The sequence below is a fragment of the Saccostrea echinata genome, unplaced genomic scaffold, assembly GCF_033153115.1.
Source record: "Saccostrea echinata isolate AGI-Se365-2 ecotype Australia unplaced genomic scaffold, CSIRO_AGI_Sech_v1 ptg000023l, whole genome shotgun sequence".
Classification (NCBI taxonomy): Eukaryota; Metazoa; Mollusca; class Bivalvia; order Ostreida; family Ostreidae; genus Saccostrea; species Saccostrea echinata.
Genome location: NW_026889772.1, coordinates 9,662,130 through 9,684,841, shown reverse-complemented (window position 1 = coordinate 9,684,841; position 22,712 = coordinate 9,662,130). Strand labels below are relative to the sequence as shown.

Sequence of the window (22,712 nt, the reverse complement as noted above, 5' to 3'; positions counted from 1 at the left end):
TGCAGACTATTAACAAACTATTAGTGCTTCTGTACCATCTTTAAACCCATATTAAGACCTCAAGCATTGACCTCTCTTATGGTCTTTGAAGAACTTTTAATAAGATAAGTTATTTTTGTATCATTTTTATTTATCTATTACTTACAGGTCTACCTGATTATTAAAACTAAGAAAGTACTTTTTTAATAATACGATAAACATTCTTGCATAATTATCTTATTCTATTAACCTTTCAAATACATTATTTACAGTGATTAATTATCAAAGGTGAATGGAAAAGGGGAATAACTTTTCTCAGTAGAATACAAGTTAATAGAGCCCTGCCCAGGACCAGAATGCTTAGACGAATGGTCCAGATGTTTAAAAATCTGGTAGAAATACGCTTACTCATATCATTTAAACTTTTAATTTACTCAGTTTGCTTCCGATATGCCCAGAAGCAGAGAAGAATTTCACAGGTACAATGCATTTTCACTACAGATTCAACAAAGCCTTACCCTAACACCAGAACCCAAGACCAAGGGTCAAGAAATTTACAAATTTGGAAGAGTTACCCTCATCATCATAACTATGGACTTCAAAGAATTAAGTACACTTTTCCACTATATTATCAAAAGCCCCCCCCCCCCCCCTCGTTATGCCAGAACCCCTGACCCTATGGACCACAAGATTTAAAAATTCTGTTCGAAGCTGCCATTTTCATCATAGCTAAGCAATTTATTTATCAGCTCAACACTAAGGAGCAGACAGGATTAGTTAATGATTAATTAATAGAATTAATGCTTTTTCACTATATAATCAATAGAGCCCCCCCCCCCCCCCCCCCCCCCCCCCGTCCTCAAGAACCCCAAAAACTGAGGCCATATATTTAAAAATTTTGAAAGAGGCATCCTTGTCTATCATAATCATGCACTTAGTTTGTTTAAATAATCTCCAGTAGCAGAGAAGATTTTCAAAGAATCAATGCATTTTCACTATATAATCAATAGAGCCCCGCCCTAACACCAGAACCCCTGACCCTGGGGTCATGAAATTCACAATTTTTGAAAAGGCATCCTTATGCATCATAACCATGCACTTAGTTTGTTTAAATAGTCTCCAGTAGCAGAGAAGAAGATTTTCAAAGAATCAATGCATTTTCACTATATAATCAATAGAGCCCCGCCCTAACACCAGAACCCCTGACCCAGGGGCCATGGCTTTCACAATTCTGGAAGAGGCCTACCTCCTCATCATAACTATGTACTTAGTTTATCACCTTAATGCCCAGGAGCAGAGGAGAAGATTTTCAAAGAATTCATGCATTTTCACTATATAGTTGATAGAGCCCTGCCCTAACACCAGAACCCCTGACCCTGGGGCCATGAAATTCACAATTTTGGAAAAGGTACTCTTGCTCATCATAACTATGTACTTAGTTACTTTATTTAATACCCAGGAGCAAAGAAGAAGATTTTCAAAGAAATAATGCACTTTCACTCTATGATCTATATAGCCCCACCCTGGGGCCAGAACCCCTGACCCTGGGGCCATGAATTTCACAATTTTGGTAGAGGGCTCAATGCTTATTTCAATGATGCCAACAGTTTGACTGCTTGATGTTCAGGAGTAAAGAAGAAGATTTTTAAAGATTGCATTAATTTTGGTGGTTTTAGCCCCACCCCTCAGGCCCTGGGGGGGGCAGGGACCATGAAATTCAAAATTTTTGTTCCCCTTCACCCATAGATGCTATATACCAAATCTGGTTGAAATTGGTTGAGCGGTTCTCTAGAAGAAGTTAAAAATGTTCAAAAGTTAACGCACGACGGACGACGACGGACGAAAACAGATAGCAATAGGTCACCTGAGTGACTCAGGTGACCTAAAAAGACACCATTTTAAACTTATAACTTAAAAAAAGTAATTGAAATGTAATTGAAAAGTAATTGAAAATACATGACATTTTTGGAAATGTATTTAAATACATTCAATTACTTGTAATTGGAGACTGGCTCAAATACAAATTACTTCCAATTACTTTAAAAAATGTAATTAATTATGCTCAATTACAAATACTAATTACAATTATCCCATCCCTGTTCACCCATAGATACTATATGCAAAAATTGGTTGAAATTGGTTGAGCGGTTTCAGAGAAGAAGCTGAAAATGTTTAAATGTTAACGCACGACGGATGATGACGGACAAAAATGGATAGCAATAGGTCACCTGAGTGACTCAGGTGACCTAAAAATTGGCCCAGTGGCTCTGGAAATCAAAAGTAAAGTCTATGCTATTCACATCATTGGATACCCATGGATAATTTCGTCTTTAACTCATCACTCATAGGCAAACTTGCTGACATATCTTCATTAAATATGCAAATTTGTTGATAATAGACAACCAATCAGAAAGTTGGAACTTTTCAACTTTGAAAATTTGTTTTTTTAGTTTGCTATTTTCGCTTACGTGATGCCACCCAGAAAATGTGCAAATTTTGTTTTTAAAACAATAAATGACAAGTCGTACATGTCACTGGCATCAAATAACAATCAGGAACGATGTAGCTGTACCTTTCTCAAACTGCGATATGCAACAGTAAGTGGATTTGACATCGGTGTATTAACTACAGAAAATTTTTGGTGACAGCCGAACAAACATATGTAACGTAAACTGGGATTCATTGATTTGCCATCGCAACGCTGTGCACAACCAATCAAATGATTTACCCATATTAATAACATACAACGATATTTCGGCGAGTTTGCCCACAAGTTATGAGTAAAAGACAAGATCACCCTTGGATGTCTAACAATGTGCTATACATAGAGATAGATAAACAGAATAAATACACTAGACAACTGGACAAAACATCGAATCAGAAGAGTTTGATGTAAAAAACGTTAAATTTCTTTTGATAGAATAATTATTGCCTTACTGTTCTTGAAAGAAAGATTTTTTTTTTTTAAATGTTCTTTTTTGATCCTATCCCACCAAACCCTACTGGGGTTTACTTGAAAAAATTTTAAATCAATTTTTATGGAAGTTGATTTCCTGACCTCTCTCCACAATCAAACAACATGTCTACTCTGTCAATGATGTGTTGACCAGTGAGGACATCCAAAGTGACCTCTGTCAAGGTCACACCATATGAATTATACTGGAAAACATTTGGACTGTTCGGGACCTCCCTAAAAGATAAATAAATACAGCATTTCTATGAGGGTTGTTCGGAAAGTTCGTGGACTATGCCAATCTTAGTTATTCTATCTTCAAGAAATTTGAAATGAATTAACACATTATCATAATTATGTAAAAATATTATTTTGTTTAAGTGTGAAGTTTCATTCCTTGTGATTTAATAGAATTCATGTTATTCAACTTTAAAATCAACACATTTTGTAACCACAGAGCAAACTCAACAACACTGTAACATCAAAAACATGCCGACATGAGGTTCTCAAAAATACTATCCTTATACATTTCACACAGATTTGCCCAATACCAGTGCACTCATTAAAAACGTTTCTCTATTACTTGAAATCTATTTTGTTAACAATTGTTCCAGTAGCATCAATTTGTTTGTCAATGTTATATTTTTTTTCACTGTGTAAGTGTGCTTTCACAAGATCAGCATCTGTGAAGTGCCAAACTCTTAGCATGACGTTACTAATTTTTCAATGTTTTTGATAAGATTTTTTTCACTGCGTAAGTGTGCTTTCAAAAAACCAGCATCTGTGAAGTGCCAAACTCTTAGCATGACATTACTAATTTTTCAATGTTTTTGATAAGATTTTTACAGATTATCCATTTTCTCACAGATCACACGCTTGTACTATGTACACACAAATGCATGGCTTGCTTTTAACATATTTAAAAAATTTTTGATACACAAAATTTGAATTTACTATTGAAATAATTCTTCCAAATTTGGATATACTGTAATATGACATTAAGTTCAAAAGTTATGACAGTAGTCCACAAACTTTCCGAACAACCCTCGTTCATATACATGTAAAACTGTCGCCATAGCAGGCCCGTAGGAAGCAATTTCAGTTTGGGGAGTCACAGCCATACATTTTCAGTTGAGGGGGCACTATCAACTCCCAAATATTCCTTGACAAGCAAAAAAAAAAAAAAAAAAAAAAAAGGTCATCAGACGTTTTTATTGAGGGGGCACAAGCATACAGTAGCTATGTTTTCTATAGTAATTTAAATGTTGGCAAAATTATTGGGGGGGCACAGCCCCCCCCCCCCCCCCCCCCCCCAGTTCCTACGGCCATGCATAGTACAAACAAAGCTGATGATTTCTGTAAGTTGAGAAAGAGGCTTTAGTCTTGGGATGTGAATACTTTTCCAATTAAATTTTTCATCTAAAACCAAGTTAAAGTCAATTTCTTATTAACCAATGGAATAAAATGATCTTTCAGGATAAGAACCTAACAAACTGAATACCTCGTTGATATGAAATCTTACCAGTATCTTTCTGACAAATCCATGTTTTCACTAAAACACTGGAATATGACATCCTTCCAGGACTTGCCAGCCATTTTTTGTTTCACTGGAGCTATTCTCTTGTTCAAAGCATCACAGCATTGCAAAACTGCCTAAAATAAGTCAACAAAAAAAACACATGCCTTATATTTTCTCTGTGATGCACTTTGCCAGTGTTTTATGAGTGATATACTTTATGAAGGTCCAGGAGAAAGACCAGAAGTCTCTGACGAGACTGTAGCTCTACTGCTTGTACTTATAAAGGAAGATAAAAGTAGCACTGTAGGAGGAGTAGCATTTTGAAAGTATTTAACAGAAATTTCTATTTTTAGTAACCATGGCAACACCGTTCATTTAAATCAAAAGCCAATATACAGAATTATGTATCTTAGTGTAGTCTACTTATGTGCCAAGTTATGTTGATATCGGACCAAAACTGCAGGAGGAGTAGCGTTTTGAAAAATTGTTTACAGATGGACGGACAGACAGACAGATGGAGGGACGACAAACACCTTACTATTGCATAAGCTCTTCTGGTCTCTGACCAGTAGAGCTAAAGAACTAACAGTACACATTAACATACCTTACAACAGAGTTCACTGGTGATACTGCCACCTGTCGTAACACTGTTGGCTGTACTCAGGGAATCGGTGGGTTTAACTCTAATGATGTCCATGGGAATACCCAAGGTTGTGGCACACACCTGTATCACCTGGAATAATTCATTACGAATTACAGATAGATTTTCTGGTAATAAAACATCTTCTTGGAATTTAATTAGAATTAAAGGTGTCAAGCTTGTATATATGTCTTTCATTTTATTCATATTAATTTTTTTTCCCCCATTTCATAAATAAAAATAATTTGCACATCATTTTGAAGTTGCAATTTTAATTATATTGATCATCATCCAATCATAATTGAGTAAGGACACTAATCCACTTTCAGTATGTGACTTAACTTTACCATATGACAGTTTCAGAATGATTGTGGGCAATTTACCTTTGCCCTATGACCCTATAAGTATGGTTGTGTGTAACTTAGCTTCACTCTATGACACTATCAGTATGGTTGTGGGTAATTTACCTTTGCCCTATGACCCTATAAGTATGGTTGTGTGTAACTTAACTTCACTCTATGACACTATCAGTATGATTGTGGGCAATTTACCTTTGCCCTCCTATAAGTATGGTTGTGGGTAACTTATCTTTACTCTATGACACTATCAGTATTGGTGTGGATACCTTAACTTTACCATATGACACTGTCAGTATTGGTGTGGATACCTTAACTTTACCATATGACACTGTCAGTTTGGTTGTGGGCAATTTACCTTTGCCCTATGACACTATCAGAATGGTTGTGGGTAACTTAATTTTATGACACGGTCAGTATATATGGTTGTGGGTAACTTAACTTTACTCTATGACACTATCAGTATGGTTGTGGGGAATATAGGAACATATATTAATCTGAGTTAACTCTGAAGTGCTGATCGGCCTGAAGAAAAAAATCTTATAAGTACAAGTTAAATAACCATCCTTGTGATCTCTCCATTTTCTCACCTTGGTGTTGATGCCCTGACCAGACTCTATTCCTCCATGAGAGATGGACACACTGCCGTCATAGCCATGGATAGCCACTAGAGCTGTGTAGTTACCTCCTGTCCAGTCTATACCAAACTTCATAGGGACCACGGATAAACCCTTCTTCTTCCAACGATTAGCCTGAATATAATTTATATAACTAATAATAACACATTGATATTATACGTATTGCATTAAACTTAATTAACACTATATTCTATATGACATGAAACTAGAAGAAAACAAGAGGCTCATGGGCCACAACGCTCACCTGAGTAACTTTGGCCTTGCTGTTTTTCACCTGATTTCTTCCCCCCCCCCTTGTAGTACTTTTTGTGGCCCCACCCTCCCCCAGGGGTCATGATTTGAATAATTAAAATCTACACTACCCCAGGATGCTTCCACATAAGTTTCAGCTTTTCTAGCCCACTGGTTCTTGAGAAGATTTTTAAAGATTTTTGCTACATATTTCAATGTAAAACTTGGATTCCCTATTGTGGCCCCGCATTACCCCCGGGGGTCATGATTTGAACAATTTAGAATCTACACTACCCTAGGATGCTTCCACATAAGTTTCAGCCTTTCTAGCCCACTGGTTCTTGAGAAAAAGATTTTTAAAGATTTTTACTACATATTTTAATGTAAAACTTGGATTCCCTATTGTGGCCACGCCCTACCCCCGGGGGTCATGATTTGAACAATTTAGAATCTACACTACCCAAGGATGCTTCCACCTAAGTTTCAGCGTTTTTAGCCCACTGGTTCTTGAGAAGAAGATTTTTTAATGACCCCACCCAATTTTTGTATTTTATTGAATATCTCCCCTTTGAAGGAGACTTGGCCCTTCATTTTAACAATTTAAACTCCCCTTCACCCAAGGATGCTTTGTACCAAGTTTGGTTAAAATTGGCCCAGTGGTTCTTGAGAAGAAGTTGAAGATGTGAAAAGTTTACAGACGAACGGACAGACAGACGGACGGACGTCGGACAACGGGTGATCAGAAAAGCTCACTTGAGCTTTCAGCTCAGGTGAACTAAAAAGCTGTTAATGTCTTACAGTCCAACCTCATTAATCTGGATGTTTTTGTTCTGAAGTGAATTGTTCAGATTAATGAGATGTCCAGACTACTGAAGATTATTTTTGTAACTGGAAGATAAAGAGTGAATTCTGTTCTCCAGAAGTTACGTCCAGAGGTAAAGCACGTGCATAATTGGTGTCTGGATTACCAGCACTTGACTATACATGTATCTGCATATTACCTGCTTGATTTTAGAAAAAAAAAATTGCTGACCTGGTTATAACTTGAGACCTGCTGTTGTCGGGTTACATAATCAGCAGATGACAGCAGTTGACTGGTCAACTCTCTGATGTTACAGTAAGTGAGGGGCATTTTTGCTGGAGTGACCTTCAATTAAATTTTATAAGTGAAATAAGATATTTTAAGTTATTCGTCTTTTATCTGTTTAATTCTATTATGAAGAATTTTTCAAAATGTACCCAAGTTTATTATATGTGGTGTTTTATCAAATGTTTTTTTTTTTACTTAATTGAATATACCACTGTAAATATACTGTAAGTTATTCAAACAACTACTTGAAAGTTATGCAAATGGAATATGATACATCCTTTGTGTCCACATATCAGACACATGTTGCACAGAATATCAACAGATTTACTTCCAGGCTCCAGGAAACATTAATAACAAAAGTCAGTGTTTCATGTCAACTCTTATCCAGTCGTAAAACATAAATAATACGAGACACAACTAAATAAGAATGAGGAGGAGATGAGGGTTAATACCTGACCCTTCTTATACAGGTTTTGTCTCCTGAAATCAGTTGGATCTTTGTCCAGCATTTTTGCACAATGCTCCATGATGGACTCCATGATAAAGATTGTGGGACAAGAGCCTAGAAAGGAAAAAATGAACTGATACATAATTACTTGGTGTTGGCTGTATGAATACATAATTACCTGATGTTGGCTCATCTTTGCTAGCCAAGTCTCTAATTCGTTTCGAATCAGACACTCAGCTAGCAAAAATTGATTTGGTTGTACTCACACAAAATTACCTGGTGTTGGCTGTATTAATGTATAATTACCTGGTGTTACCAGGTAACACCATGTATAATTACCTGGTGTTACCTGCCTGTATTGATACATAATTACTTGTCATTGGCTGTACTGATATATAATTACTTGTCATTGGCTGTACTGATATATAATTACTTGTCATTGGCTGTACTGATACATAATTACTTGTCATTGGCTGTACTAATACATAATTACTTGTCATTGGCTGTACTAATACATAATTACTTGTCATTGGCTGTACTGATACATAATTACTTGTCATTGGCTGTACTAATACATAATTACTTGTCATTGGCTGTTCTAATACATAATTACTTGTCATTGGCTGTACTAATACATAATTACTTGTCATTGGCTGTACTGATACATAATTACTTGTCATTGGCCGTACTGATACATAATTAATTGTATTTAAACATAATAACTTGGTGATGGCTGCACTGATACTTAGTTTCCTTGTGATGCATGTGATGTGTATTTTCTGAATTATTTAGGTGGCTGTAATCTAGTAGTTACCTAGTGATCTATATACTGTGTTGATACCCTTTTCCTTTTTATTACCTCGAGACCTACATGCTATGTTGATACCTGTATTCTTTAGAATTACCCAGTGACCTACATGCTGTGTTGATACCTGTATTCTTTACAATTACCCAGTGATGTACATGCTGTGTTGAAACCTGTATTCTTTAGAATTACCCAGTGATGTACATGCTGTGTTGAAACCTGTATTCTTTATAATTACTCATTGACCTACATGCTGTGTTGAAACCTGTATTCCTTATAATTACTCATTGACCTACATGCTGTGTTGAAACCTGTATTCTTTACAATTACCCAGTGATCTACATGCTGTGTTGATACCTGTATTCTTTACAGTTACTCAGTGACCTACATGCTGTGTTGATACCTGTATTCTTTAGAATTACCCAGTGACCTACATGTTGTGTTGATACCTGTATTCTTTAGAATTACCTAGTGGTCTACATGCTGTGTTGATACCTGTATTCTTTAGAATTACCCAGTGATCTACATGCTGTGTTGAAACCTGTATTCTTTAGAATTACTCATTGACCTACATGCTGTGTTGAAACCTGTATTCTTTACAATTACCCAGTGATCTACATGCTGTGTTGATAACTGTATTCTTTACAATTACCCAGTGATTTACATGCTGTGTTGATACCTGTATTCTTTACAATTACCCAGTGATCTACATGCTGTGTTGATACCTGTATTCTTTACAGAGTTACTCAGTGACCTACATGCTGTGTTGATACCTGTATTCTTTAGAATTACCCAGTGATCTACATTCTGTGTTGATACCTGTATTTTTTACAGTTACTCAGTGACCTACATGCTGTGTTGATACCTGTATTCTTTAGAATTACCCAGTGACCTACATGTTGTGTTGATACCTGTATTCTTTAGAATTACCCAGTGACCTACATGCTGTGTTGATACCTGTATTCTTTAGAATTACCCAGTGGTCTACATGTTGTGTTGATACCTGTATTCTTTAGAATTACCCAGTGACCTACATGCTGTGTTGATACCTGTATTCTATACAATTACCCAGTGATCTACATGCTGTGTTGATACCTGTATTCTTTACAATTACCCAGTGATCTACATGCTGTGTTGATACCTGTATTCTTTACAGTTACTCAGTGACCTACATGCTGTGTTGATACCTGTATTCTTTACAATTACCCAGTGACCTACATGCTGTGTTGATACCTGTATTCCTTACAATTACCCAGTGGTCTACATGCTATGTTAATACCTGTATTCTTTAGAATTACCCAGTGACCTACATGCTATGTTGATACCTGTATTCTTTAGAATTACCCAGTGATCTACATGCTGTGTTGATACCTGTATAATTTAGAATTACCCAGTAACCTACATGCTGTGTTGATACATGTATTCTTTAGGATTACCTGGAGATCTACATGAAGTGTTACAGGCTGTGTTGGTCTTCAGAGCTACTGGTATCAAATGCCAATTTGGACAATAGTACCCTGAAAATAAAGATTATTTTACAGTGAGTGTTCTGATAGCTTGTCTTCACTTTTTAATCCCTAAGAACTGAAGTCTTTGTCATATACAAAAATAATAAATAAAACTTGCTTCTGTAACTTAAATTCATAAATAAATATGAAACATAAAAACCAAACTAGAAATATGTCCATAGGACATGAATGCCACTCCCAGGGTTGATTTATAAATCCGTGGATGATAGAGCATCATGTAAAAGTGTCTTCATACTATAGGTGTAATGTTATAATATATTTTTTTTCTTTTTTCTGTTGTCTGTCATTTGATTTGTTATTTTGACTGTATACCAACATAGTGTTGTCAATAAATTGAATTGAATTGAATTATAACAAAACATGAAAATTTGTTTCAATATATGAAATTTGATGAAAAAAATCTTGAATAGTTTCTTTAAAACTGAGTTTTATACACAATAAATAGTAAAGTCTAATGTCACTGGGAAGGTCAAGGTAAAAAAAATGATGTAGTTCAATAGCACTCGCTAAAACGAATTGCATAAATAAGTTGAAGGTACATTATCAGCTGTTATAGATTTATTATTTGTTCCTGCTTTTAGTCGCATTTGGTGTTATAGCTGTTTGAGCACAGTGTCTGTTTTTAATATTTATCCCATATGAAATATAAAACACAAAGAAAGAATGAATAAATAATCTCATACTGACCATTGTCCATCCCTAAGACCATCCCTGCCAAGCTATTATCTATTGGATTTATTCCACAGTCTGTGTAATATGTTATTTTAACACCCTCTAGCATGCCATCAGATGATAGGCCAATCTGCCAAAGGTACAAAACAAACAGAGTACATCTTCAATCTTCTTAAAATTTTTCACAAAATTTCTTTGAAAGGAAAGATAAGCAACGATTTCTTTTGCTGCCATATCAAAATAGAAGCCTGTTTATTTCATGTTCTGAGGGATGGTACACCTTAGGGTCAGTAGCTTTATTCTGAAAGTGTGAATGCCTGCAATCTCTGTGATTTATGGACATGATTTTTTTACCCTTTTGTTCTCTCTGACTCACAATGAGACATCTTCAGATAAAACTGTGGAATTACCATTTTTTGTGGGGGCTAATGTTTGTTGTTTTTGTGGATCTCTCTTATCCAAAAAATTACACCCCGGGATGAAAATATGTCCCCACAAATCAGTTAAATTTGACTTGCCCATAAACACTGATGCCCCATGAAATAAAATGAGCCACAGTTGCAAAGTACAAGTTTATAATGTTTCCCCATTAAAAAGCCCCAAAACAAAGTGGGAAAGGCACAACAATTGTCTACACATGGATATAAATATACTTAAACAAGCAGTTATATCATTAAAATATATATGTACAGGGTTCTCCATGAGCTGTTTTACTGTGTCGGCCCCGACACAGTAAAATTTTCCACAACACTGTAATGATTCGTATTTTATGTGTGCGACACAGTAAAATTCTGCGGCACAGTAAGATCTGTGGTAATCAGAAAATCAGACCATAAAAGCTCTCTAACTGAAACTTTAATCAAACAAATCTACCGTCTTTCAATTTTTAAGGCAGAGCTTTTAATTATCTCTAAATTACACACCTTATCTTGATTCACCTTGCATAATCAATTATCTCCTAGACCCTCGCTGGTCTTTACGCATGAAGGAACAAAGACAAATAATTTGTTTTCACACTTTCATGTAGCTGAATAATTGCTAGTTGCATTTTTAAATATTATTCAAAAATTAAAAATTTATTAAAATATGTTTCTTGATACTTCAGAACCATGTCTCTAGAATTATGTTGGCACTATGAGTCAAACATTGTACCATAATCATTTAAATGATGTAAATGTATTGTTGATGGCACCTACTAAAAATATTTTTAATTACTATTCTAAAGTATATAATATATTGTTTTTTTTTAAATCATACTTATTTTTCTGAAGTGTGTGTTGGGGGAAGGGGGTAGGAGAGATTTACAGTTAGTTTGTCCTATAGTACATTGCATTTACATTATTATATGGAAACATTCTAATTGTTTTAAATATCCATTAATTTATTTTTTATTAACATGTACAATCATACCATTTGTGTTATGAATTAGTGATTCAAAAAAGTTGTGTGTGTTTGTATGCTTTGAATAATTATAATGAATAGTGGTTCAGTTGCGAATTTGATTGCGAAAATACTGCGAATATTAGTGGTTCACGTAAAGTCTGCAACACAGTAAAATTTCAAATGATGGAGAACCCTGTTGCATGTGTGTTTATAGTATTTTTTTTATATACAGTTATACCATTACAATACATATCTATAGAGACAAAGCATCATACCGTGTAATCAGCCATCCAAGGAAACCTTTTACCCACCATCTTCATGTTAACATGGAAATCCAGAGACAGGCGCACAGGTCTGTCATTAAAAAAATGTATGTAGATCTGATCTAAAAAAAATTATATCCACTTACGGCAGGCATTCATTTTCCTAGAAAAATTTCTGACCTTTTAATAGCATTGGAAGCAAGGGCACATCCAGCAGCCACAATAAAGTTACGGGAAATCTTGCTTCCGTAAGCCCCTCCCAATCGACGAACGCTTACACTAATGCTGTAACAAAGCGTAACACTGAATCAAGCTTACAGGATAAAGAGTCACAACTTTACTATACTACTAGAACATTGTTTGCAATAATTATACCAATAATGATGCAGATACTGAGTAATCAACAATCAATTGGAAAATTAGCAAGCATTAACACTGTATGTCAAATATAATCACAATATGACTGCTGGGAATATTTTCAAAAGTTTGAACATTTTTTAAAGGTGCAGTTTGAAGATAAAATGTGCAAATAGTAATATTCAATCAGATTACAATGTGTGTACTACAAACAGAGTTACTTCCCTTACCTACTGTCAGGTATCCCTAACACCATGGCAATACTTTTCTGACATCTATCTACCCATTGTGTGGAGGAATAAACATCAAATCCATCTTCTGTGGGGTTACAGATGGTTATCTGTTGGACACAATAGTAATCAGCCATTTGTCATACATGTACCAACACACCAGTAATTTTAACTTAATTTTATTAACAAGACAACCAAGCAGTAGTACATGTACTATACATTTTTATTGTAATTACAGGCGTACTTCATTATCTTGAACTCAAATGGACTAAGAAAAAACTTCAAGGCATCCGATGATTCAAGATATTGAGGTTAACATAAAGAAAAGGGGTTGGGACTTTCAACTTATTTTGACATATCCAAGGCATTTGAGACACCAAAGTCTGAGATAAAGTTCAACTGTATATTGACATACTCTGTGTCAAGAACTGATGGCAAAAAACAACAACAAAAATGTCAGCAACATTTGAACAGTGCAAAGATCAAAGAGACAGCTCTGTGTTTTCCATGAAAAATATATCCTTCTGTTCTTATTTTTGATGAGGTTTTAAAATTTTGATATGCATGAAATTAACACAAATGCCAATAAATAATCCTGATATAGCCTTGAAATAAAGCTGTCTAAGACACCAAATATAAACCATCTAGGCATAGTAGTAGTACTGAAATCTCACCTGAGTTTCCATGGCCATGTGATACTGAGTCCCACACTTAATTCTACCTGTCACTTTGACAGCTGATTTTGCAATAGCACCTGTTACAAATATTATATTACAAGATATTAGGAAATATGCAATAATGATAGGTAAGAAACATATATGGTTCGAATTACAACTCTAAATGTTACTGTAAATGCAATCATTAAAGTATAATGCAGTCAAACTTCATTTCCTCTATCTAAATAGGACTGAGAAATAATTTTCAGATATCTGAAGAATTGCAATATTAAAGTTAAAATACATAAAAGGCAGTTGGAACTTCCAAATGACTCCGACATATCCATGGTATTTGAGATATGTAATTTTGATATAGCGAAGTTTAATTGTATTAGTTTAAATAAACAGCCAAAATCAGCAAACCTTCAGCATCTCCTACTTTAATTTCATCTGCCACCTTGGGAAATATTGACTTCTTGTCAATAGCATCTTCCATAGTTAGGATGGGAGGCTGGATATTTGTGTAGGTGACCTTGACCTTGTCGACAGCAGAATCAACAGCATTCTGGCTTTCTAAATATATATATGTTAAAATAACTGTGTATTTCATGAATTAACATAAAAGTAGTAATGTGTATATCACTATAATGCATGCCTGTTACATTCAAACTCTATATAGTAGCAATACAGTAGCATTCATTATGGTACAAAAACAAATCCAGTATGTTTAGAATGTTTTGCATACCTTACATATAAATTTCCAACCAAAACATACCGGTACATGTACATGAAACTTTGATGATAATGGTCTAGCCTCTATAATAATCCCTCTCCCTTTCTCTAACTATTCTATCTTTCATAACATGTATTCCCCTCTGTTTGAGGTTAAATTCAACTACAAACCTGCAACAAGGATTCCAATTGGCTGACTGTAATACTCGACTCTGTCACTAACCAAGACCTGCCAGAAAAAAGGATATGTTAAATGCCCCCTAAATTTTCAGTATATGATGTTTACATTCAAATAAATTATAGTCAGAATTGGCCACCCTGTTAATTAAGATACCTCCTCAGTGGGGAATGGGGGTGGGGACACATTGTTGATTCCAGGGATGTCTTTAGCTGCAATAAACTTCAGGACTCCTGGCATTGCCTAAAACAGGTGTATATACTATAATTATTTTATCTTAAAGTACAGGATCCTATAGTTTCTATAACACTGTTTATAGTCTGAGCCTAACTTGTATCATCTTTAATAATATCACTGTGATGTCTTCAGTACATATGGGAGAATCTGTAATTATTAAATACATGTATAATAAGTTTAATGTTTTCTGTACCAGGGCCTCAGATGGATCAATGTTCTGTATTTTGGCGCTGGCTTCAGTGCTGAGAACAAATGCTGCGAAGCACTCACCGGGCTGTCCAGCTATGTCGTTGATGTAAACAGCTCGGCCAGAGGCCTGATAAAATGTCAGTATTAGATATGTGTGACAATAAATTAATCATTGAGTTCTAGTATAGGGAAAGAAAACTGTTAGCCATGTTTTAATTTTGAGAGGTTTTTATTACAAGATTTGCACTGAACTCATTATAATATATGTATAATGCTTTACATAAATTTACTTTTTTTTAAGTACAACAAAAGTACACAACTTTTTTACAACAAAAGAATGTTCAAGTAAGTCAACTCATAAGTATCATGTATTCAGCAAAGTTGACAAAAGCTATGGCCTTCAATTCCATAAAAATAGTAAGCATGATGAGCATTTCCATGAATTTTCATGAAGATCTAATATCAATTTAAGAAAATGTTGACTACTATCTCTGTGACAAACAGATAAATATGCCTTCATAGAGGATTCATGAAAGTACAGTACCAAGTGTAAAATAGTTAATGCAGTATTAAAACCTGATTGACTGCCTCCACTTTGGTCATTGGTTCAGTAAGTGGCCATTCCAGAGGCTTGGTATCATAGGTTTGTCTCCCTGAGGACAGAGGCCTAGTCAGGGGAGTGGATCCACTCCTGAATTGAGAGCTGGCTCTGTTTCCAAGGACATCTAACACAAACTGTCAGTAAATAAAGGAAACTGTCAATAAATAACACAAACTGTCAGTAAATAAAATAAACTGAAAATAAATAACACAGACTGTCAGTAAATAACACAAACTATGAATAAATAACATACACTGTAGGAAAAGATCACAAACTTTCAACAAATAACACAGACTGTCAGTAAATAACACAAACTTTCAACATTGTGTCCATTAGATAAATCAACAAATACTTACTCTGTAAAACAGAGCCATGGCCACATTTTTCCTGAAGTCTGCTGATGTAAGATTTTGGTCACTGTCATCTGGAATCAACTCCTGAGACAACATTGTCAAAGCTCCTACTCAAAGAAGTGACCATACTTACTATGTTCAGAACTGATTATTTCATTAAAAGACATTATCAAACTCAGCTAATTTCTGAAAAATTAGGATCTCCACAATCTCTCTCCATTCAGATAACTACAGTTGTTTTAACAGATTTTACACCTGTAACCAGGTAATAGTACACTTAAAATACAGCGATGTTTGAAAATTTTATGATAACAAATTTACCCACCCACCCCCATCTGCACCACTGGGGGCATAGGAGTACACAACTGTTAGCGGCTCAGACTCCCAGTAACATGTTGATTTCATTTTGATTTCATTTTGAAGTCAACAATATTTACCTTTGAGTGTATTTTGATCACCAAGAGCTTTTCCAACCAAATATTCTTCAGTCTTTGTAGCATGTACCTTTAACATAGATAAATATTTATATAACAATTAGTGTTACACGTTATTTTCAACAGTGAAATATACCATAATTTATTACATTTTCAGAAGTGAATTATACTATAATTTATTACATTTTCCACAGTGAAATACTGTAAATTATCCACTGAATAAAAGTGATATTTATGAAAGTGATGTCAATATTGAAATTTGTAAGTGATAATTATAATGTGAAAAAAATATCAAAGATGCAGCAAAATGCTTGGGTTTTTTTCATTACCTTCAGGAAGGATGTTTTAAAGACAATATTCCCTGTTATAAGATAGCAGAGTAAATAAACCATCCTGACACAATCTAAAACTGCCAAAATTTCTCCAAATTGCTTTTTAATATCCATATTTACAATTTTCAATCTCAAAATTACAACCGACTAAGCGAAGTTTAAAGTGTAATCAATAGACTGAACTATGAGTGTACTGAGTTTTAAGTAATGTTAAACTACAAGACACTGAGTTATAAATAAGGCCATACTAATTTATCAGCATAATGTCATAGTGCAAAGTTTACCAAGTAATAGCATCACATTTATAAGTACAAGGATGCTTAAAAAAGCTTAAATAAAAAAGCCTCTGGCTGTAATTCAAATGAATCTGAATTATACTTTTGTTTTTATTGCAATAGATATCAGTATGCTCAGTAATAAGCTGCAAACTTTATGCATTTTTCTCTGGAGTTATATTCACATTAAAATATGATATTCATAAAACTTCACTTGTAATTTTAAGCAATCTTCCTAACATACATGTAGGACTGTAAGAAGTATGTAAATAAAATATTATTAGTTACACAGTTAGTTTGGGACCTAATATGGAGTCATCCAGCTTCCACTACATCTCACGTACACTGTAATTAAGATTTCCATTTCACACCCAGGCTGACTCAGTATTATGTCCCAAACTGACATGTAATGAATTTCCACTGAAGAACGTTACAAGATTTGATTAGAGTTCAGTGGCTGATTAAATAAAATATAATTCAAATTAAGACTCAAGTAGAACAGAATCTGGCACCTGATGCTTAATACACCCCCTGCTTGGAGATTGTGTATTAGAAAATTTCAGGATGTCATTTTATCTGTTTTAAGCCGATCAGTTTTCTTCAAATTTGTCTGAAGAGGGGTAATTTAACTTACAAAGTTTTTGCTGATTCCACCAAATACAATGGTTGGTTTACTTTTAATCAGAAAGTTCTGGGTTGCATCAACACCAAAGTTCATCCCAGCATTTACATCAGAATGGGCACTCTATCAAAACAATAAATCATACATTCTGTGTTTCTATTAGTGTATACAAGAATACCACCTTAAACCATGCAATAACATCCTAATATAAGAAATTAATACTTTCTTTAACATTTGTAAGAAATTAATATGCAAGTTTTATCTCAATACAAACAAATGTTGAGTATTAAAGGGTGCTAACTCTGACCTGTGTGCGTTTGTTGTGAATTAAAAGGTGCTAACTCTGACCTGTGTGCATTTGTTATGAATTAAAGGGTGCTAACTCTGACCTGTGTGCGTTTGTTGAGTATTAAAGGGTGCTAACTCTGACCTGTGTGCGTTTGTTGTGAATTAAAGGGTGCTAACTCTGACCTGTGTGCGTTTGTTGTGAATTAAAGGGTGCTAACTCTGACCTGTGTGCGTTTGTTGACTTTGTAGATCCTTATGTGGTGATTGTCTGGGACTGAATTTAAGAACATGGCCACTATAACACAGTCTGTCATGTCCTGACTCAAGAACTCAGAGATTGGAATAACCTTTGTCTCACCATTCACAACTAATATTAGGAAAATATAACATCTGTAATACACTATGCTGTCAAAGCAAGGATTTCAAGCAAACTGGAATAAGCAATATAGAACAATGTAAATCATTTAATCAATCTGAAAAAAAATAACCTTAAATAACATTTGTAAACAAAATAGTTTTTTTTTCTGTCTAGTTTTTCGGTTTTATGATTTAATCAAACACTATGCTCGTGTAATAATTTGCATAAATGCCAAAAGCATTTATGCATAAAAATATCACATGTGAAAACTATTTCATCATCATCATAAAACCAAAAAACAGATAGTTATTCCTTATATTTACATTTCACCTTCTCCTTGATTAAACAAAAAAATTAGATATTTCAGTTATCTTCATTTAATAATTAGAAATCTAAGTCTGCAAGCCCTGCCCATGTATTATTGAGCCACACACAAAACAAGAGGGCATTTCTGTCACAAACTGAGCAAAATGCTGGAAGAAGATTTAAAGCTATTTCCTTATTTTTTGTTTTATCTCAGGCAAAGACATTTGTAAATATAAACATATATGTACATACATGTATATTTGACTTGCAATGTCCTTTATAGTAAAGATTGAAGTATTTTTTCTATGAGCTTGACATAGACCAAATATGAAGTCTCTTATCCCATTCAAAATTACATCCAGGTTAACACCAACTCTAACAAAATTATACAAGAGAGACCAATAACTCTCTCTCTCTAGGGACTTTGAAAGGGGGATAAAAATGATTTATGGAAAGGAGAAAAATAGATAAGTTACCAATATTCAGCTGGGCTCTAACAACTTCTAGCATGGTGTATATATCTGACTGAAATTCTGGATGTTTGTGTTTCAACATCAGGTTTCCTGCCCAAGTTCCAAGCTGATTAAAATGAAAAGATTATGAATTTCTAATCCTAACAGAGATATTATATCTCAAGTTTGAATAAGTCTGCAGAAATAAGCTAATTGTACATATGTGAGAATCAGACTGTAAACCAATTATTATTCACAAAAACTTTTATGCATGATTTGTCAGTTTGAAATCTATCCATGACGACAAATTTTCGTGACTGAGGAATTTTACTACATACACAAACAAAAAAAATAGAAAGTTCACAGCAAGAAAAATCCATGAGTAAAAGAAGGTCACAAAACTCAGGATATTTCTCGCATGTGAATAAAAGTTGGTGTACAGTATGTTACATGCATGATAGAAAAATTTGTACAGTGCATACATGAACTTACATTTCTGACAGATGCGGTGGCTACTTTTGAAATAATCTTACACATTTCTTTGAAATATCCAAACTTTGGTTCATTTGATCCTCGATTCAATACATCATACAGCTGACTCAGGGACAAGCTGGACCCCAGGACTATCGTAGGATCAAACTAAAATAAACAATGAACAGCAATGGCTGACTTCTGGTCCTCTAGTCTTTTCATGTCTAGTATTTTTAACAAGATTTACACAATTCTTATTCTACTAATATACATGTATTATCAAAAATGATTTTAAATGATCAAAATTTCCTTTACACTTACATCAATTCCATACAACTCAGTCACCCCTCTGAGGTCAATAAGTATGTCATAATTCTTTGGATCTAATTCTTTGTACACTCCTATTTCAAAATAAAAAAAAAAGTGCAAAAAGAAATTCAAAAGTAAATATTTTGAGCAAACATTTATTGATGTTCACATGCAATTACGACATTATGCAGGTACATTACAGTGAGCAGTGGCAAGGATTAATCAAAATAATGGCAGAACAAAACATATCTCTAAGGAACTCCATGTCTTCATCTAAATGACCTTATATCTGGGTCAATACTCATCCAAAGGTCATGGAAACCTTCGAGTTAATATCTGACTTACAAAGTTATGGCAAGGACAAGATTTTAAAATTTTTAATCCCTGCAATCTTGACCTCATGACCTTGGTTAAGGGTTTCACACTTTCAGGTAAAAAGCATTCTTTGTGTCAAGTATAAGCCTGTACAATTTCTGTATAACAATGCTATGGCCTGGAAGAATTTAACACTTTTATTCCTGTGACCTTGTTCAAATGACATTGACTTAAGTTCATGACACACCTCAGCTTAGAAGTACAATCATTGTGTCAAGTGGAAGCTTTTACAATCCCTGCCTCAGAAAGACAAGCAAGAACAAAAACAAGGACATATTCTGCACTTTGAGACTATGTGACCTTGATCTTCATTCTTGTCCAGATAACCTTTGCTTGGGATCAAAATACACCCTTAGTCAAAGGCAACCTTTGTGCAAAATATGATCTTTTATAAATATTACTCTATTGAAAAGATAGAGCCCAGACACCAAGGTCGAGATTCAGAAATTAGACAAACAGACAGACATGATGAAATCTCAGTGCCTGCTTTTGTATGGGGCCTATTTTTATATTACCGTATCCTGTGTTTCCAAACACCAGTCTGTAGTTTTTGCCTTTGTTGTCCTTTATCATTTTGATGAGATCCTCTACCGTAGTTGGTTTGAACCACTGGACATCTTTTAAGGCTAGCTGTGAGCTCTGTTTGTGACAACTTCCTGTACAGATCTGACCAGTCCGATCACAGCGCTTGGTGTGTACATCCTGTTATTTTGCCAGATCAATTTTGTATGTAAATTCAATAAAACTTCATACATTCAGTTGAGGATTACTAGCACTAATGTTTTGAAATGACATTCTAATGGAAAAATTACACTTGGAATCATAATATTGACATTCTGATTTAAGTTGAAGTTAAAAAAAATGTGAACCAAGTTTGTTTCAGGAAAAATAAAAAGCCAAAATGTGCAGGTCTTTGCAAATTAAGTTCACACTTATTCTGCCTGTCATGGATTATACGCGCTTTTATATAACATTAACTCTATTGTGATGTCATAATACTGTAGTACGTTACGTTTCTATAGATAATAGCAAGTCTCTAAATATACCATAATACGATCAAGACCATTATACGATCAAGACGTGTTTTTATACTTTCCTATACATTCCACAACACTGCCAGTTACCTTGAACTTGCCCAAGTAACCTTGATCAAGGCCATAGCTACCCCTCACAAGCAACCTGTTGCTTTGAGCTTTCAATTGCAAAATTATGGACCAGAAATGAATGATTTTTTTAACAGTGACCCTGAAATTGTCTAAATCCAATACCTCTATATCAGATACATGTTGAGAATTCTCCTCTGCAAATGACTTCATTGCATCCAAAATAGACCTGAAACCTGAAAAATTGAAGAACAATAAATTCTGAAGTTCACAACTTTATATTCAGTGAGACATATCATCTAATTTCATTTTTTTCAGTTTGCAGTTTATGATAAAATATAATGAATGTGAAGATAAATCTAACATTTAAATATTTCTTACCAGTACATCTACATATCACAGAATCTGAGGCATCTTCCACCATTTGCTTTGTAACTGTTCCACCATGGTAATCAAGAAGGCTAAAAGTAATAAAATGTTCACTAATCACAATAAACAATGTCACTGACAATGTCAGTCCCATATTCAACTGAAATAAGTACAATGTAGAGACAAATTACAAAATAAATAAACATATGCAAACATGAAGCGAAAAAATAAAGTACGTAAATAATGGATCTAACCAGGAGAGCTAACTCTCAATAATGTTTTTTTTTTTTAATTTATACAGTTTTTTCAATATTATTGTATTTTTTGTATTAATAAAGTGCCCCGCCACAGCATGATACGCCCGTCAAATATTGTTCAATTATCACAAACAGTTCAGAGTGCAAGAAAATCAAGTCAACCTTGATACAAGGATTTCCAAGATTTTTCCATTCCTTATAATATTTGTTTATACATTTCCTATGGTGTAGGCATGAATTATAACAAATATAACATTATCAATCCTCAACTGGTTGTGTTAGAGCTTGACAAATACCCATCTGCAACCCCCCCCCCCCCCCCCCCCACACACACACACAGTGACAGTGACACACACACAATCTTTCATATTTGTGAGACATGATGCTCTGAAATTTGTTCGTCAATATTTTCAAAAAATAAAATAAAAATATCAATTAAACAATATCAATTTAGTCTTAACTTAATCTATACCAAATTAATTTTAAAATAAAAGACTGGCCATCAAATGACATATGCTATAAACTGACCAGCAGTTCTTCTGTCTAATTCCCAAAGGATACAGATAAGAGCTTGATCAGAGATCCTCTAACAGAAATGATTGAGACAGCTAGCCTTCCTACACTGAACTCATTAATTATTCTTTAACTGGATGCATGTCCACTCATTACTCCCAAGGGATGAATGGATCTGCGCTATCTGCTTTGTAGTGCATTTAAAATGA

At 34.4% G+C, this 22,712-nt stretch overlaps 1 protein-coding gene across 1 annotated transcript in view; it reads right to left on the bottom strand.

Annotated features, from left to right (window-relative positions):
* LOC133191168 (xanthine dehydrogenase-like) overlaps positions 1-22,712 on the bottom strand; it is a 31,254-nt gene that overhangs the window by 5,675 nt on the left and 2,867 nt on the right. The window contains exons 5-31 of the mRNA XM_061326888.1: positions 21,746-21,825; positions 21,530-21,600; positions 20,777-20,963; positions 19,899-19,978; positions 19,599-19,745; positions 19,131-19,233; positions 18,215-18,357; positions 17,715-17,825; positions 16,477-16,543; positions 16,043-16,146; positions 15,662-15,820; positions 15,090-15,212; positions 14,816-14,902; positions 14,653-14,710; positions 14,173-14,322; positions 13,768-13,847; positions 13,094-13,203; positions 12,687-12,791; positions 12,519-12,597; positions 10,876-10,990; positions 10,096-10,176; positions 7,859-7,968; positions 7,350-7,463; positions 6,038-6,199; positions 5,056-5,184; positions 4,455-4,585; positions 3,038-3,169 (exon numbers count right to left, since the gene is read on the bottom strand). Coding sequence (XP_061182872.1) covers positions 3,038-3,169; positions 4,455-4,585; positions 5,056-5,184; positions 6,038-6,199; positions 7,350-7,463; positions 7,859-7,968; positions 10,096-10,176; positions 10,876-10,990; positions 12,519-12,597; positions 12,687-12,791; positions 13,094-13,203; positions 13,768-13,847; positions 14,173-14,322; positions 14,653-14,710; positions 14,816-14,902; positions 15,090-15,212; positions 15,662-15,820; positions 16,043-16,146; positions 16,477-16,543; positions 17,715-17,825; positions 18,215-18,357; positions 19,131-19,233; positions 19,599-19,745; positions 19,899-19,978; positions 20,777-20,963; positions 21,530-21,600; positions 21,746-21,825 — 3,018 coding nt within the window. The remainder of the gene's footprint in view (positions 1-3,037; positions 3,170-4,454; positions 4,586-5,055; positions 5,185-6,037; positions 6,200-7,349; positions 7,464-7,858; positions 7,969-10,095; positions 10,177-10,875; positions 10,991-12,518; positions 12,598-12,686; positions 12,792-13,093; positions 13,204-13,767; positions 13,848-14,172; positions 14,323-14,652; positions 14,711-14,815; positions 14,903-15,089; positions 15,213-15,661; positions 15,821-16,042; positions 16,147-16,476; positions 16,544-17,714; positions 17,826-18,214; positions 18,358-19,130; positions 19,234-19,598; positions 19,746-19,898; positions 19,979-20,776; positions 20,964-21,529; positions 21,601-21,745; positions 21,826-22,712) is intronic.